Raw genomic sequence first — 18,325 nt, 5'->3', positions numbered from 1 at the left:
GCTGACAGACACTTAAACAGGATGCCCCTCTGGGCCCTGGTGGCGTCTATTTCCACTGGCTCCTCCAGTCTGATGGTGCAAGCACGGGCTGCCCAGTGCTCCGAGGGGATCTGAGGTGTGAAGCATAGGGGACAAAGGGCGCCAGACCCCAGGAAGTGTGGTTGAACCAGATGTCCCGCAGGCGAGCGTCTGTGTCTGCCACTGTTACTGGATTTAGAGCATTAAAAGAAGACCCCTTTCGGCCTTTGATCAGGTCTTGACAAGTTCCTGCTTTTTGCCCGAAGGATGGACATCCGTCGGATCAGCTTCGACACAGAGGACCTGTCCGACGATGTCATCCCACTGGCTGACGTGCGCAGCGCTGTGGCCCTTGACTGGGACTCCCGGGATGACCACGTGTACTGGACAGATGTCAGCACTGACACCATCAGCAGGGCCAAGTGGGATGGAACGGGGCAGGAGGTAGGGCTGGACGTGGGGCACAGGCCCTCGGGGAGGGCCGGGCGGAAGGGCCTCCCAGACCTTTGCCTGGCGTTTGGGCCCCAGAGCTTGGGTGCAAGTCCACTTGGTGATACACTCTTGCTTCCCACCCAGGTGGTAGTGGATACCAGTTTGGAGAGCCCGGCAGGCCTGGCCATTGACTGGGTCACCAACAAGCTGTACTGGACAGACGCAGGTATGTAGAGCGCACGTGTGGCCTGACACTCTGGAATTTCTTATTTAAAACCCTGGCCTCAGCTCGAAAGGACCTAGTGCCCCTCCTAGCCCATTTCCGTCTTGACCTGAAGTCCTTGGTCGGTCAGGAGTGGTGGGGCTGCTGCAGAACTGAAATTAGAAGCTTGCATCTGCGAGTTTGGCGTTTGCCATTCAAGTGGCAGCTACTTCTGCTGTGCAGCTGATGCTTGAGAATGTTGTCAGGCATTTCAGATGAGAAGCCTACACGCTGTGGTTTTTCCTTCCATCACTATCTTGGTGAAAGAGGCATTTTCTATTAGGCAGGTAAGTGTGGGAGGCAAGGAGAGTACCTTAAATGAGAGCTACCCAAAGTGTGGTCCCTGGACCAGCAGCGTCAGTATCACCTGGGAACTTGTGAGAAATGCAGATTCCTGGGCCCCGCCCCAGACCTGCTCAATCAGAATCTTTGGGGCTTAGGAATCCGTATTTTCACAAGCTCTTCTGGTTCTTAGTTAGACACAGTAAAGTTTAAGAAGCATGGCCTTAAATTATCAGAATGCGTTACTTGGGTTGAAGAAGCCCTAGTCTTCCAAGAAACGGAGCTAATCAGTTCCTTGAATTTCTTCTTGAAATTCAGGTCCCTCCATACTCATTGCTTTTATCACAAAGTATTTCTTGAGGATTTGTGGCACAGTGAGCTCTGTGCTGGGCATGGAAAGTAAGAGGGTGAATGACCAAGACTAGAGTTGATATCTTTGCCTGCACCGACTTCTTGGTAGGGACAGACCGGATTGAAGTGGCCAACACAGACGGCAGCATGAGGACGGTCCTTATCTGGGAGAACCTTGATCGCCCCCGGGACATCGTGGTGGAGCCCATGGGCGGGTGAGCACCTGCCTCTTTGGAACAAGCCCCCCCGACCCCAAGACTGGAGGGAGTCTGGGGAGTGGAGACTGGAGTGGAGTCTGGAGGCTAGGGAGAGAGGCTAGATCTTACAGGCACACCGAGGAAGCACGTGCAGCTGTATAAACCTCAGAGCATCGTGACCAATCTGTCTCCTTCATGGCCAAGGAAATCTTTTACATCTAAAAATTTTTTTTCCTTCTTTTTATTTTTTGTTTTTGCTTTTTGGTCTGCTTACCAAAGTAAGCCATTGTCTTTTTAAACAGTTTGTTGAGAGTGAAGATTCTCTCCAGTGTCACTCTCCAACAATAACTGTTGTTAACAGTGGAGGGTAGTGTTTCCAGATTTTCTTCCTCATGTATGCATACATATGGTGGTGGTGGTGGTTTTTGTTTGACAACATACTGTAGCTGTACCTTGGTTTTTTTGCTTGACTATATATCTTGGATATCTTCCCATTTCATCAGTAGATTTTTTTTTTCTTGATGGTTATATAGAATTCTGTTAAGTTGATGTACTGTAATTCTTTAACCCATCCAGTCAAGGAAACATTAAAGACCTTTGGTGCCTTTTGGTAGTGATATAAGATGTAAGACCTTCAGAGACAGCTCTGAACCTAGAAGGGAGCTGGAAATTGAGGCAAGAGGCTGGGGCAGCCACTGCAAGTAGAAACCCTCGAGCCCTGGGAACCCTGAATCCCCACTGGGTAGTAACTGGAAGGCTTGTAAGACCTCCCTTGCCTGTGCCCAGGTACATGTATTGGACAGACTGGGGTGCAAGCCCCAAGATTGAGCGAGCTGGCATGGATGCCTCAGGTCGGCAGGTCATCATCTCTTCCAATCTGACCTGGCCTAATGGATTAGCCATCGACTATGGGTCCCAGCGGCTGTACTGGGCTGATGCCGGCATGAAGACAATTGAGTTTGCCGGACTTGATGGCAGCAAGAGGAAGGTAAGTGAGTCACGTGGGCATCCTCCCACAGCCCTGACTGCCTCCCTGACAGGGCTTCCTGGCTGGCAGCTGGCAGAACCCAGGGAGGCCTAGGGGAGATCCAGTGTGGGGTGAATGCTATTTCTCTGAGACTGTGGCTGCATTCCAGAGCCTGGGGTCCCTGCTCCTTGATGATAAAAGCGAACTAGGGACCATGTGGCTTGTAGGCCGAGGTATAAGTGCTTTCCTAATAACCATCACCACAAATGCTAATTTATCGCCAGTCACGTACTGGGCCTATGACTTCTCTCTCTCTCTCTCTGTTAATTTTGGTATAATTTCCAACTTAACAAACTGCAGGAATAGTCAAAAGAACCAATAACTGATATTTTGCCACATGGTCGTACCATTCTTATTCTCTCTCTACACATGCACACACACACACACACACCTTATTTTTCGGAACCATCTGAGGTTGCACTGGAGGCATCCTGCCCTGAACCCCAGAGAGTCCAATGTGTGTTTCCTAAGAACAAGAACTCAGTCTTACATAATCACACTTCGGTGATCAATATCAGGAAATTTAATGTTGATACAGCTTTACCGTCTAATCCATAGTCCCTATTCAGTGTTACCACCAGTTGCTACAGTGATGTTCTTATAACTTTTCTTCTTTTTTAGTCTAGGGTCCAGTTCCAGATTACAGTTGTTTTAAGTCATGACGTCTCTTTAATCTGGAACATTTCCTCAGCTTTTCTTTATCTTTCTTGATCTTTGTATCTTTAAAGAGTAAATGCCAGTTATTCTGTAGAATGTCCCTCAATTTGTCTGACGTATCTTTGTGATCGGATTCAGATTATACATCTGGGGCAGGAATACTACATTAAGTCGTGTCCTGAGTTCTCAGTATGTCTTATTAGTAGCGGCAGATGTCAGCTTGTCTCATCATTGCAATACCAATTTTTTCTTCTAAGGTTTTTTTTTTTTTTAATGTGGACCATTTTAAAAGTCTTTATTGAATTTGTTGCCATATTGCTTCTGTTTTATGTTTTGGTTTTTTGGCCACGAGGCATGTGGGATCTTAGTTCCCTGACCAGGGATCGAACCCACACCCCCTGCATTGGAAGGTGAAGTCTTAACCACTGAACCACCAGGCAAGTCACCAGCTTTGATTGTGTGGTGAAGGTGGTGTCCACTGTGAAGCTGCTGTTTCTCCTTTTGTAGTTAGTAAGTCACTTGTAGAGATTCTTTGAGATGATGTAAATAATACGTGATCTGTTAGCATCATCACACAATCCTTGGAGCCAGGCACTGTCATGATGCTACCACAGATTGGCAGACCAAGGCGCGAGAGATTTTATAACCAGCTCTAGCTCAAGGTCACGCATCAGGGGGTACAGGCAGGGTGCGCCCCAGATGCCTGCTCCGTACCGTCGGACCTGGTTGGGGCATGACGTAAGCGCTGGGGCCCTGGCAGGTACTGATCGGAAGCCAGCTGCCCCACCCATTTGGGCTGACCCTCTATGGAGAGCGCATCTACTGGACCGACTGGCAGACCAAGAGTATCCAGAGTGCCGACCGGCTGACGGGGCTGGACCGGGAGACCCTGCAGGAGAACCTGGAGAACCTGATGGACATCCACGTCTTCCACCGCCGGCGGCCCCCAGGTGACCAGCCCCTGGCCCACACTGGCTTCTCCTTGGCTTCCCTCTGCCACGGTCCTTCTCGTTGACTCCCTCCTCCCCACCCAGTGTCTACACCATGCGCTACGGAGAATGGCGGCTGCAGCCACCTGTGTCTTCGGTCCCCAAATCCAAGTGGCTTCAGCTGTACCTGCCCCACAGGCATTAATGTGATGCCTGATGGCAAGACCTGTTCACCAGGTAGGTCTAGGCATCACAGACCTGGCTAGAGCCTCTCTGGGACAGAGGCAGTGACTCTCTACCTTCCTTGCAAGTGGACTCTAATGTGGTCTGAGGGACCTAAGCTTCTAGAGGCTTAGGGGCAAGATAAAGCTTTTTTTTTTTAAAAAAAAAAGAAGAGATGCAAGGGAACAGGCAGGCAGGATTAGAAGCAGGGTCCAACTGGGTCTCATGGCATCTTCATGCACATTAGAAAAAGATGCTCCTTTCTTTTTTATTTTCCTCTGTTGGAAAATTGTTATAATATACTGATTCGGTTAGACTAAATCACTTTAGTTCCATCTGCCCCAAATTGGTATAATAAATACTAGAACATGTGATAAATTATAAGGTAATGGTACCTCCTTTGGAAATGGCACTTGTGTGAGTGGGCACGACCAGCGCAACCTTCATGATAATCTGAATTGAAAGGTCTCAGGAGCAGGAGCTGGCTGCCCAAATGTTGGAAGCTGATGTTTCTCCGTAGGGGATGCTGCGTGGTAGGCTACATTTGAACCCGAACTTCCTAGGGAATTTGAGTGAGGAAGGAGCTCTGAATTGTCCCAGGCTGTGGGCAAAGCCCTCTTTCACTTTACATGAAGTTTTTAAAACTTCACAGAGATTCACTTTTGTGATACTAATACAGAACTGTATCTATGAATCAGACCCAATGCTAAGGGTTTTTCTGTATTGATCTTTTATATCTACAGCTCCCCCTGTCATTGTCCCCATTTTACAGATGATGAAACTGAGGCTTAAACAATTTAAATAATGTGCTCAGGATCACACAACTAGAAACTAATGGAGACAGAAAGCATGAACTTCAGCTTGCCTTACTCCAGATCCTCTCATGGCCGTGCTAGGATGACTCCTCTTTCCTTCTCTCTGCACCTGGGCAGGCATGAACAGTTTCCTCATCTTCGCCAGGAGGATAGACATCCGCATGGTCTCCTTGGACATCCCTTATTTTGCCGACGTGGTGGTACCCATCAACATGACCATGAAGAACACCATTGCCATTGGAGTGGATCCCCAGGAAGGTCTGCATGATCCTCCTTGCTCTCCTGGCCCCTATAGCAACAGCTGCCTCTGTTCGCTACCCCCTTTGCCTCCTGCTAACAGCCTAGGGGCCTCCCGTTCCCTCTGGCACAACCCCTGCCCATCTCTGTAGCACTTTTTCTTTCCTTATGAGGGTTGGGGGCCACATTCTTCATCTCTGCCAAGGGCTATCCTGTTATAATATTTCTGTATTTCTCTTGAGTTCCTCTCCTTGGGGACATAGGGCTCTCTGATGTGCCCAGGCGTCTCAGAACACGAGTCAGCTGTGTGTGTTCCTTTGGAGGCGGGGAGGGGTGAAGGTCCAGGCTGAGCCACGACTTCCCTTTCCAGGAAAAGTGTACTGGTCAGACAGCACGCTGCACAGGATCAGCCGTGCCCGTCTGGATGGCTCGCAGCATGAGGACCTCATCACCACAGGTGGGCCTTGCTGCCAGCCTTGGGCCCACCTGTCTGGCTACAGAGCTGGGGAGAGAGCCCATCTGTCTTAAGGCAGGAGCCAGTGTGCTCTGTCGACTTCCTGCAGGGCTGCAGACCACAGATGGGCTCGCGGTGGATGCCATCGGCCGGAAAGTGTACTGGACAGATACGGGAACCAACCGGATCGAAGTGGGCAACCTGGACGGGTCCATGCGGAAGGTGTTGGTGTGGCAGAACCTGGACAGCCCGCGCGCCATCGTACTGTACCATGAGATGGGGTGAGAGCGGCTCCGGGGCCCCGGGCGGCAGGATGAGCATGCCCGCCTTGCAGGAGCACTGAGACTGACCTCCCGGGGGCACTTCCTCTACCATATGATGTCCTTCAGGGTGGCAGTGTAGCCTAGAGGTTCCAAGCGTGAACCCTGGGATCAGAAATCCAGAATTCAATTTTTTTCACCGTTTGTTAGCTGCGTCTGTCACTTTGGTTCAATATTTAACCTCCCTGGTCCCCAAATGGTGACACACTCCAATCTTCTTGCCTGGAGAATCCCATGATCAGAGGAGTCTGGCTTCTGCAGCCCATAGGGGCCCAAAGAGTCAGACACGACAGATGAGACTTAGCACACACGTGTGGTCCTCAAATTCCTTACCTGTAAAGCGGAGGTGTTAATGAAAATGCATGCCTTGTGGACCTGGTAAGGATTAAGTGAGATAATGCATGGAAAGTACTTAAAATTTTTTTTATTTTAATTTTTTAAATATTTAAATTATTTTTTTAAAAAATATTTATTTGGCTGTGCAGGGTCTTAATTATGGCATGTGGGATCCAGTTCCCTGACCAGGGATTGAAGCTAGACCCCCTGCATTGTGAACACTGAGTCTTAGCCACTGGACCACCAGGAAAGTCCTGAAAGTCCTGTTTTTTTAATCATGAAAAACATAACATTAAATTTACCATCTCAGCCATTTTCAAGCATACAGTTCAGTAGTGTTAGTACTCTCACATTATTGCGAAACAGGTCTCCAGAACTTTTTCGTCTGACAAATCTGAAACTCTGTAGTCATTAAACAACAACTCCCGTTTGTGCGTGTAAATGCTTTTCACAGTGTTTGGCGTATTGTGAGGACTCCCCGTGTAGAGGAGTTGTGGGAGGAACCAGGTATTACCGTTTCTTGCCCAGGTTCATGTACTGGACGGACTGGGGGGAGCATGCCAAGCTGGAGCGGTCTGGGATGGATGGCTCCGACCGCACCGTGCTCATCAACAGCAACCTCGGGTGGCCCAACGGACTGACTGTGGACAAGGCCAGCTCCCAGCTGCTCTGGGCTGATGCCCACACCGAGGTGGGGGTCCTGCTCCTGTGCAGAGCCTGGGAGTATAGGAGGGCCGTGGGATCTCTGCTGAGGGCTCCCAGCCTCCTAACAGCCACCTGGTACCCTCTCCTTCCTCCACAGCGAATTGAGGCTGCGGATCTGAATGGTGCCAATCGGCACACATTGGTATCACCTGTGCAGCACCCGTATGGCCTCACCCTGCTCGACGCCTATATCTACTGGACTGACTGGCAGACCCGTAGCATCCACCGTGCTGACAAGGGGACTGGCAGCAACGTCATCCTGGTGAGGTCCAACCTGCCAGGCCTCATGGACATCCAGGCTGTGGACCGGTCACAGCCCCTGGGTGAGAAGACCCTGAGGGCTGTGAGCCAGAGGCCTCTGACTTTCTGGGGCCGTCTCAGCATCAGAGATCCATCCAGAGCAGAGATGCCTTTACAACCAGAAGGACAGGGACCTGCCTAAGCCCCTCCTCCAGGATCAGGCTGTGTTCCCTCTGGGTACGACGGGTACTTCATACTCCCATGGCAGCGTGCTAACTCCTGGAGACACCCCTGCTCCTTCCAGCTCATCCCTGCTGGGCACCAAATCCTGTTATGCAGAATAGTAGACTGTCAGGCACTAGCAAACCCGTGCCTTGGTTAAGATTCAGACCGTATTCCGGGCCGGGTGTCAAAACTTGCCCCGTTCTCTCTCTTTTGTCACCAGGTGTGAACAAGTGCGGACCCAGGAATGGTGGCTGCTCTCACCTGTGCCTGCCCCGGCCCTCGGGCTTTTCCTGTGCCTGCCCCACCGGCATCCAGCTGAAGGGAGATGGGAAGACCTGCGACCCCGCTCCTGAGACGTACCTGCTCTTCTCCAGCCGCGGCTCCATCCGGCGTATCTCCCTGGACACCAGCGACCACACGGATGTGCATGTACCGGTCCCGGAGCTCAACAATGTCATCTCCCTGGACTACGACAGCGTGGATGGCAAGGTCTATTACACGGATGTGTTCCTGGATGTTATCAGGTATGAGTGTCCCCGAAAACCTCCAGAGGACACAAACCTGCTTCTCGTCTCTGATGGCTGAGGTCATGGTCTGGGTTCACCTCTAAACGGACTGACTGATTTGGCAACTTGGATAGGGAGTTCTGACCTGGATTTGTTCGCTTTGCAGTGTTATCCCAGAAGAGTTTCAAACTTTTTTGTTTGTTTGCTTGTTTGAAGATTCTGATGTGCTTTGCCAGGCTTCCCAGGTGGCACAGTGATAAAAGAATCCGCCTGCCAGTGCAGGAGACTCAAGAGACCTGGCTCTGATCCCTGGGTTGGGAAGGTCCCCTGGAGGAGAAAATGGCCACCCACTCCAGTATGCTTGCCTGGAAAATTCCACAGACAGAGGAGCCTGGCGGGCTACAGTCCATGGGGTCGCACAGAGTTGGACATGACTGAGCGCACACACACGGCCTGTCTTGTGTTTCGTGAATTTATATTTTTGGTTGCACCATGCAGCTTGCAGGATTCCCTGACCAGGGATCAAACCCATGCTCCCTGCACTGGAAACAGTGTCTCACCCACGGGACCACCAGGGAGTTTCCCTATTTAAAGAGGACTGGAAGTCCAGTATGTAAAACAAACAGATAAAGTCAGGCTAGGGACCTGGAGCCTTCTACCCCTACTTCTGGACCCTACAGGAGTTCCACGGATCCTCTAAGACTCACTGATTAGTTGGCCACATCGCCAAACTGAGTGTATTGTAATACAGAAATACCAGCCAAATGCAAGGGTTATGGTGGTTTGCAAGGTTGTGCTTGTTTTTGTTTTTTAAATATTTTTTGTTTAATTTAAATTTTTATTCTTTCAATTTTTCACCCAGCACAGCCAAGGAACGTGTTACCCTGTGTTCATGTACATTCACGTACATTCACGTACCGTAGGAGGGGTTTACCATGGCAGAGATTCTCACGTGGAAGAACAGGAGCATTCCCTTTTTTCTCCCTGAGGGGTGTATTAGAATCTCGTCCTGAGAGCTGGTGGGCATGTAGAGTTTAGAGAAGGCCCCCATGTGTTGGTGACATGCCCCTTCCCCCATCCTGGGTTGAATTCCCTGCTATATTATAAAAAATGCACAGGTAGATTTTGAAAATCTTCCCTTTCTTCTGTTCACCACCTAGCAATCCTTGTCTCCTCCTGAAGGTGTATGGGGCTTATTAACCTGTCTTCTGGCAAGACATGGGCCCAAATGCCACCTACTTAGAGCAGGAAACACTCTGTCCTCCCAATACTTTATTCATTAGATCTGCAAGTATTTTTAATACCTACTGTGCTAGACACGGAGGAGTGTACTTACAAATGGGCTTCCCAGGTGGCGCTAGTGGTAAAGAACCCTCCTGCCAACCCAGGTTAGACTCTTAAGTGGGTTTGCCCCCTGGGTCAGGAAGGCCCCCTGGGTCAGGAAGTTCCCCTGGAGGAGGGCATGGAGACCCACTCCAGTATTCTTGCCTGGAGAATCCCAAGGACAGAGGAGCCTGGCGGGCTGCAGTCCACGGGGTCGCAGAGAGTCGGACACGACTGAAGCTGCTTAGCATGTGCACAGGCATGCATGTACCTATAAATACTTGGTCCCTGCCCCTTGGAGCTTACAGTGTAGTGGGAATCCAACTCTGGGAATGTGGATTAAAGGGATATCAGCCTATTGCTGATCTGATCAGTCATCTAACCCTGGGCTGTTCCTCAAGGCGAGCAGATCTGAACGGCAGCAACATGGAGACGGTGATCGGGCGTGGGCTGAAGACCACTGACGGGCTGTCAGTGGACTGGGTGGCCCGGAATCTGTATTGGACAGATACGGGCCGAAATACCATCGAAGCATCGAGGCTGGACGGTTCCTGCCGCAAAGTGCTGATTAACAACAGCCTGGATGAGCCTCGGGCCATCGCTGTTTTCCCCAGGAAGGGGTAAGTTTTTGGCCAGCAGGAAAGAGACCCAGGGGAGAAGGGCCTGGGGAGGAGGCGCTTGAATATGCCTCTTTCTAAATGGTATTCTCTTGACCTCTGGGTGCCATCTTCCCATGCCTTGCTGATGGCACCATCGTGTCCCAGGTACCTCTTCTGGACAGACTGGGGCCACATTGCCAAGATCGAACGGGCGAACTTGGATGGCTCTGAGCGGAAGGTCCTCATCAACACAGACCTGGGTTGGCCCAATGGACTTACCCTGGACTATGATACGCGCAGGTGGGAACCCTATCCCAGATAGCATCCTGGAAATCGGGTGGGCAGAGGAGAAGTAGTGAAAAAAAAACTGACTTGGAGACTGGGACTCACGCGCCTTGGTGGGGGTGAAAGGTCCTTGGTGGGTAGGGAAGAGCAAGCAGCGAGAAGGAATGAGGTAACATTCTTGGAACAGGAGTCGCTGAACCCAGCATTCAGCCCTCAAGTGGGCTTTGTTTATCTGGTTTACATGTTTTTATTTTTTAATTTATTTTGTTGTTGTTCAGTTGCTGTTATGTCTGACTGTTTGCAACCCCATGGACTGCAGCACGTCAGGCTTCCCCGTCCTTCACTATCTCCCAGAGTTTACTCAAACCCATGTCCATTGAGTCGGTGATGCCGTCCAACTGTCTCATCCTCTGTCCTCCCCTTCTCCTCCTGCTCTCAATCTTTCCCAACATCAGGGTCTTTTCCACTGATTCAACTGCTCTCATCAGGTGGCCCAAGTACTGGAGCTTCAGCATCAGTCCTTCCTGAATAATGAATATTCAGGACTGATTTCCTTTAGGATGAACTGGTTTGATCTCCTTGTAGTGCAAGGGGCTCTTAAGAGTATTCTCCAACACCACAGTTCAAAAGCATCAATTCTTCGGCACTCAGCTTTCTTTATAGTCCAACTCTCACATCCATACTTTACTGGAAAAATCATAGCTTTGACTAGATTGACCTTTTTCAGCCAAGTGATGTCTCTGTAGGAGTCAAAGGGTGATCGAGTTGCTGAAGATGAGACAGGGTGCTGGCTCCCCTGAGGTCACTTGATTTCTACCCCTCTCCAGAACCGCCCTGGCCTCCCCACTTATGAGTCACCATCCCAATTCCACTCTTCAGCTTAGGGGCTCCCAGCGACCCCTCATCAGGTCACCACGACTGCTGACCACACCCGCCAGCTCAGCTCAGGAGGGGACAGCCGGCTCCCTGAGAGCAGGGCTGGGTCCCTGGCTCGTGTCTTCAGTGGCTACCTTTTCTCCTTCGCAGGATCTACTGGGTGGATGCCCACCTGGATCGGATTGAGAGTGCTGATCTCAGCGGGAAGCTCCGACAGGTCCTGGTCAGCCACGTGTCTCATCCCTTTGCTCTCACGCAGGTACTGACTCGGAGATCGGGACTCACCCTCCTTGATGGGGGGTATTTCCTCGGGGCTCTGTGTCTGCTCCAGATGCTGCGGAACAGGTGTGCTACGGAAGCCCATTTTAGGAGTGATTCTTGTACATGGAAGCCTTGCCGCCCTGCGCCCTGCTGCTCCCACTTGCCCACATTCTAGCATTCAGAGGGGTGGCTCTCCCACAGCTGCGTACGGAGTCAGCCGTGGGACTTGTGAAAATGCACATTCCTGGGCACCGGATATAAAGAATCTGCCTCCTGAGGGTCTGGCTGGGAATGTTCATTTTAACAAGTTCACCAGTTGATCCCAGTGCTGTGGTCCCAGCAAGCAAATTCAGGCAACTCACTTAACAGCCAGACAGTGGAGTGGCTGAGAGCCAGCGTTTTGAGGCAACGAGGCAGTCAGTTAGTTTATTGGGTGAGTGCCTCCCAACGAGCCAGCTTTGTGAGTTCAAGTTCTGCCTGTGTCATGAAGTGACTGGGCAACGTGGACAAGATAGTGAACTCTCTAAGCTTCACTTACCTGTAAAAGAAATGAGTTTAATAATAGTGTTGTCTTGAAGTCGTGTCTGACTGTTTGTGACCCCATGAACTGTAGCCTGCCAGGCTCTTCTGTCCATGGAATTCTCCAGGCAAGAATCCTGGAGTGGGTAGCCATTCCCTTCTCCAGGGGATCTTCTCAACCCAAGGATGGAACCTGGGTCTCCCGCATTGCAGGCGGATTCTTAACTATCTGAGCCACCAGGGAAGCCCAAAATATACACAAAGCATTAACACGGTACCTGCCACTCAATGTGTATCATTTCTGATCATTTTCATTAATATTGGCTGACATTATTTTTTAAGAGTTCTAACCTTGTAAAACAATTCAAGGAAGGAAAAAGGTATACCAAGGCAGGGGCCAAAACAGGGATGCTCAGTTACTCAAAAATCTTTGTCCTTTTTTTGAAAAAAATCCACTCTATCTATATTCTGCATTATATCCTACCAGCCAAAAGATTTTCTCTGACTTTACTTAATGATAGGCTTTCCCGCCTCGTACTCCACATGTAAACTACAGGATTATACTGAGTTTAGTTTTCTAGTCTACAAGTTTCCCTGGGGTTTCTGTTGTATACCCTAGGGATGAGAGGGGAACCGCCTACACTGCCCTTCCTCCCCTGGTTGAGAATCTCAAGATCACTGAATTAGAGGGCAGCTGCCTGCAGAGGTAACCAGGGAACTTGGGCCAGGGCTGTGAGTGAAGGGCCTGTGAGAAGAGGGACCCAGAAGGACCCCCCACCTCCACAATTTATTCCTGTTTGCTAGGTACAGGAACTCAGTTATTCACTGAGCCACTGAGTTGACTGACTGAGGACTACATGTTAGTGCTGGGAATTGAGAGATGAATGAAGCACATTCTTGTCCTTGAAGGGCTTAATCTGGCAGGACAGATAGACATGTAAACAAATGACCACAGAATGTCAAAACTCGTGTGTAGAAGTGAGGACACGGCTCAGAACAGCATGGAGAGAAGGGTGAATTCTCTATGGACTGGGGGAGATCTCCTGGGTAATGCCATATGTGGGGATGCATACGAGTTGACCCGGATATATGAAGAAGAGGGCACCTGGGCAGCGGGAATGAATGGGCTGAGGCAGGGAAGCTGTCATGGGGTCTGCCTATTAATAGTTACTCTTTTGGGGTCCCCCTGTTGAGTAGCAGGACAGGTGGATCTACTGGACAGACTGGCAGACCAAGTCCATCCAGCGTGTGGACAAGTACTCGGGCCGGAACAAGGAGACGGTGTTGGCGAATGTGGAGGGACTTATGGATATCATCGTGGTCTCCCCTCAGCGGCAGACAGGTGGGCTCCCAGTCCTGAGGCTGCTTCCGTACCACTGGTGGGGTTCGTTGATCACCCCAAGGACTGTTAATAACCAAGACGGTCAGAGCCACTGGAGAGCCACGGGTTCACATCTGAAGCTCTTAGGCCTTTTCGGCCCCCTGTTGTTGTTAATACCCCTCCTTCCTGCCCCACTGTCCCTGGGAGTCGAGGAGCCCTGAATCTCCTCTATTTGGAGAAGCGTCAAACTGGGAGACTTGATTCTGCACCAGGCCAGACCTTCATCTGCTTTGCTCCCAGGGACCAACGCCTGTGGCGTGAACAACGGCGGCTGCACCCACCTCTGCTTTGCCAGAACCTCGGACTTTGTGTGTGCCTGTCCCGATGAGCCCGACGGCCGGCCCTGCTCTCTCGGTGAGTTGGACTGATGGGCCCCCCTGCAACAGCAGAGCCCTTGCAAGGGCAGGGGATCAGCAGCTTTTTCCATCTGGCTGAGACTGTCCCTCAGGGGATCTTACAGCCGAGTGACTAGGAGCAATGAGCTTGAGGTTTGGAAAGGCACAGAGCGGGTTTGTCTGGCTTCTGGCACGAACGTATGTATGTATGTATGTAGCTGTGCTGGGTCTTCCTGGTGTCACGTGGGGACTTCTCTAGCTGCAACGCGCTGGCTTCTTGTTGTGGCACGTGGGCTTCAGGCTCTGGAGCACATGGCTTAGTATTACTGTGCACGGGCTTTCTCTAGTTGGAGCGCATGGGCTCAGTTGTCCTGCAACATGTAGGATCTTAGTTCCCCGACCAGGCATCCAACCCACATCCCCTGCAATGGAAGGCAGGTTCTTAGCCACTGGACCACCAGGGAAGTCCCTGGCTTCTGGCATTTACTAGAATGGAAATCAGCTCTCTTGAGTCCCTGATCCCTGCTGTAACCTGTGCATGACTCTCTTTCTTCCTGCCCTTTGTGGGCCAGCTAGCCCATCCAGAGCTGTTAATATTGGAAACCAAATCCTTTTTAGTAAGAAGGACATCTAACAGGCGTGCCTAGGATGAGGGCAGCTAAAAGATGGCTCCGTCAGGTTCTCCAGATGCTACTCTTGGGCCACAGGTAGATATTTGGGGCTCCAGTGGTCCACTCCAGTCCTTGTTTTCTCTCCAGTACCTGGCCTGGTGCCCCCAGCTCCCCGGGCTACCAGTATGAGTGAAAGGAGCCCCGTGCTACCCAACACGTTACCGACTACCCTGCGTTCTTCTACCACCCGGACCCGTACATCTCTGGAGGAGGTGGAAGGGAGGTAAGTGCATTTAGTATGCGCCTGAGGGCTCTCTGATCCAAATCTCATCCCCTGCCAGCAGACCACCATAGTCTCAGCTTGATAATTCTGGCAGATGGGAAATGCATTACATCATTATCCACTAGTCCCTGCTGTTTGGAACTGGAGATGATATTTAGTCTTGTAGATTGTTGCAAGTGATTTTTTTCTTTTTTTAATAGCTCTGGAAGCAGGAAGCTTCAAGAGCAGCTTTAGAGAGAAATCATTCAGGAAGAGTTTCCACCTGGCATTCCTCCTTCTTCCTTTCTTTCTGTGATTTCTGCTCTGGCAGAACAGGTTTAGCACATGGTCTTATCCTACATTTTACTTAGAAGCCACCAAATCATAGTGGTCTCTGGGCTGGGGCTTTTTAATTTGATACATTCCCAGGTATATGATGGCCTTAGCTTATAATGACCTGTAACACTAAAACAGGCATGTATGTGCACACACGTGCACACACACATATTCCATTATTAAATAGGCAAGCATAGCCATGAACAGTTCTTAAATCAAGCATAAAATACTGTATTTCATTAAGCTGAAAGTGCTGTCAATTTAAAATGCATCCTGATTTGAGAGATTAAACTGAAAAAATAACCAATGGCAATTGTGGTATGCTATTAATTGTAAGACATAGCCCTATTTCAGAGATGTAAGAATATAGAAAAAAATGCTTATCTTAAAATTGATGAAATATGTTATATTCAATGTAGAGAAAGTCAAATAAATGTGTTTTTTTAATTTATGCTTGGCAAAAAAATAATCTGGAAATACAGATAGGAGTAAAGAAGAAATAAGTACCCATATACCCATATATAATTACCTTTAGTGGTTTTTTGTTGTTGTTATATGTGTATATTGCAAAATGATTACCACAATAAGTCTAGTTAGTTAACATCCATTACCACACATATCCAGTTTTTTTTCTTACAATGATAACTTTTAAAATCTACTTTTTCAGCAATCCTACTACTAGGCATATACCCTGAGGAAACCAAAATTGAAAAAGTCACGTGTACCCCAATGTCCACTGCAGCACTATTTACAAAAGCTAGGAAATGGAAGCAAGCTAGATGTCCAGCTACAAATGAATGGATAAAGAAGCTGTGGTACATATATACAATGGAATATTACTCAGCCATAAAAGGGAATGCATTTGAGTCAGTTCTAATGAGGTGGGTGAGCCTGTAGAGCCTATTATACAGAGTGAAGTAAGTCAGAAAGAGGAAAACAAATGTCGTATATCAATGCATACGTACGGAATGTAGAAAGATGGTGCTAATGAGCCCATGTGCAAGGCGGCAGTGGAGATGCAGACACAGAGAACAGGCCAGTGGACACTGGGTGGGGTAGGGGAGAAAGGAGAGGGTGGGGCGTATGGAGCGAGTAACATGGAAACATATGCACGACCATGTGTAAAACAGATAGCCACTGAGAATCTGCTGTGTGGTTCAGGGCACTCAAACCAGGGCTCTGTCAGAACCTAGAGGGGCGGGTGGGGAGGGCAGAGGGAGGGAGGCTCAGGAGGGGACAGAGGTATTCCTATGGCTGACTCCTGCTGGTGTTTGGCAGAAACCAACACAGTACTGTAAAGTAGTTATCCGCCAATTAAAAATAAGTAAATTTAATTTAAAAAAATTTTAACTACTCTCTTAGCAACTTTCAAATATACAGTATTGTTAACTGTAGTCACTATGATGTATATTCCACTCCCGGGACTTATAACTGGAAGTCTGTGCCCTTTGACCATCTTCCTTATTTTGTCTACCCCAAACCCCCCATTGCTGGCAACTACCAATCTGTATGATATTAATTATATCTATTAATTTTTTTTCAGAGTCCACCTATAAGTGATATCTCTTTCTGACTTATTTCACTTAGCATAATGCCCTTAAGGTCCATCCATGTTATTGCAAATGGCAGAATGTTCCCCCCCCCCCCTTTTTAATGGCTGAATAATGTTCCATTGTATCCCTATACAAACATTTTCTTTATCCATTCATCCACTGATGGACACTTTGGTGGTTTCCATGTCTTGGCCATTATAAATAATGCTACATTGAACGTGGGGTGCAGATACCTTTTTGAGATATCGATTTCATTTCCTATTTTTACTATTTTGATGTCTATATTCCCAGGCATTTTTCTGTTAGATCATTTTTACTGTCATATTATTTTTAATATCAACTGTAGCTTAAAAGGTAATTAATACTTGATTTCAGTTGTGAAAACAGAAACAGTGTAATAAGTCCTAATGGGAACTCTAGACTGTTGTCCCTGAAATTAGATCAAATTTATTCTATGTGCCCCATTTTCTCTTTTTTAAATTTACTTTTAATTGGAGGATAATTGCTTTCCAACATTGTGTTGGCCTGTTTTCTCTTGTTAGAAGAGTTTATATAGAAATGTTATACGATATAAACACGTAGCTTTCTCACTAACTTTTAAGCACTAAAAATCATGATTAATCTGATCTTATTTGGGCTTATTTAGAGAACTTTTGAACCTACTCAGATATTTTTTTCCTCTCAGAGTTCTACTTGAAGACTCAGTACACCTTGGATTCAGATGCTTTTGCAAGCAGCTTTTCTCTAAGCTTTTAAGTGTCAGTCCCTCAGTCATGTTCGATTCTTTGTGACCCCATGGTCTGTAGCCTGCTGGGCTCCCTTGTCCATGGAATTTTCCAGGCAAGAATACTGGTGTGGGTTGCCATTTCCCTCTCCGGGGGCTCTAACCTTTAAGGACATACTTTTAATTGCCAGCTCAGAATGTGCCCCAAAGGAGTTACCTTGTCAGCATTTCAAGTTAGCTATCTAAGCCCTCTCTCTGGATGTCTTGCATATTCCCATGTAAAAGAATGAAAGAGAGAAAAAACAATATATATATATTTTCAGGTCTTTCTAGACTTTGTGATAATCTTTATCTAATGAGAGGTTTGCTTGACTGGTAGCTTCTTCCCTCTCATCCTGGTAGTTTAATAAAGCCTACCATTTGATGTCTTTAGTATTCTTTCAGCAGACTTTCAGTTCACTCCCAGACCTGCTTCTTCTTTTTAAAGAATCCCATTTAAAGAGTATATATTTTGGGAATTCCCTGGCAGTCCAGTGGTTGTGGCTGTTTCACTGCCATGAGTGTGCCAAGTCGATTCAGTCGTGTCCGACTGCAGCCCGCCAGGCTCCTCTGCCCATGGGATTTTCCAGGCAAGAACACTGGAGCAGGTTGCCATTTACTTCTCCAGGGGATCTTCCCGACCCAGGGGTTGAACCCAGGTCTCTTATATCTACCTGCACTGGCAGGCAGGTTCCTTACCTCTAGTGCCACCTGGGAAGCCCCTTCACTGCCAAGGGCCTGGGCTTAATCCCTGGTTGGGGGTTCTGGGATCCTACAAGCCTTGTGGCCAAAAAACAACAAAAGAATACATATTTTAAAACATTTAAACATGATATAGCATCTTAAATTTTATTTATTTATTTACTGGCCATGCTGGGTCTTCGTTGCTGAGCGGGCTTTTCTCTAGTTGTGGTGAGTGGGGGCCACTCTCCAGGTGAGGTGCGTGGGCTTCTCAGTACAGTAGCTTTTGTGGCGGAGCATGGGCTTTGCCACGTGTGGAATCCTC

At 48.6% G+C, this 18,325-nt stretch overlaps 1 protein-coding gene across 1 annotated transcript in view; it reads left to right on the top strand.

Moving 5' to 3' along the window:
- LRP4 (LDL receptor related protein 4) overlaps window positions 1-18,325 on the top strand; it is a 53,477-nt gene that overhangs the window by 26,705 nt on the left and 8,447 nt on the right. The window contains exons 17-34 of the mRNA XM_040259148.1: window positions 254-462; window positions 595-676; window positions 1,455-1,560; window positions 2,329-2,530; window positions 3,987-4,176; window positions 4,261-4,392; window positions 5,310-5,450; window positions 5,800-5,886; window positions 5,993-6,164; window positions 7,068-7,230; window positions 7,342-7,567; window positions 7,930-8,233; window positions 9,940-10,158; window positions 10,303-10,437; window positions 11,449-11,557; window positions 13,276-13,420; window positions 13,700-13,813; window positions 14,553-14,688. Coding sequence (XP_040115082.1) covers window positions 254-462; window positions 595-676; window positions 1,455-1,560; window positions 2,329-2,530; window positions 3,987-4,176; window positions 4,261-4,392; window positions 5,310-5,450; window positions 5,800-5,886; window positions 5,993-6,164; window positions 7,068-7,230; window positions 7,342-7,567; window positions 7,930-8,233; window positions 9,940-10,158; window positions 10,303-10,437; window positions 11,449-11,557; window positions 13,276-13,420; window positions 13,700-13,813; window positions 14,553-14,688 — 2,872 coding nt within the window. The remainder of the gene's footprint in view (window positions 1-253; window positions 463-594; window positions 677-1,454; window positions 1,561-2,328; window positions 2,531-3,986; window positions 4,177-4,260; window positions 4,393-5,309; window positions 5,451-5,799; window positions 5,887-5,992; window positions 6,165-7,067; window positions 7,231-7,341; window positions 7,568-7,929; window positions 8,234-9,939; window positions 10,159-10,302; window positions 10,438-11,448; window positions 11,558-13,275; window positions 13,421-13,699; window positions 13,814-14,552; window positions 14,689-18,325) is intronic.

This window comes from Oryx dammah, unplaced genomic scaffold, assembly GCF_014754425.2.
Source record: "Oryx dammah isolate SB20612 unplaced genomic scaffold, SCBI_Odam_1.1 HiC_scaffold_17, whole genome shotgun sequence".
Lineage (NCBI taxonomy): Eukaryota > Metazoa > Chordata > Mammalia > Artiodactyla > Bovidae > Oryx > Oryx dammah.
The sequence above is the reverse complement of the archived record's forward strand: the minus strand, read 5'-3'. Positions and strand labels throughout refer to the sequence as shown.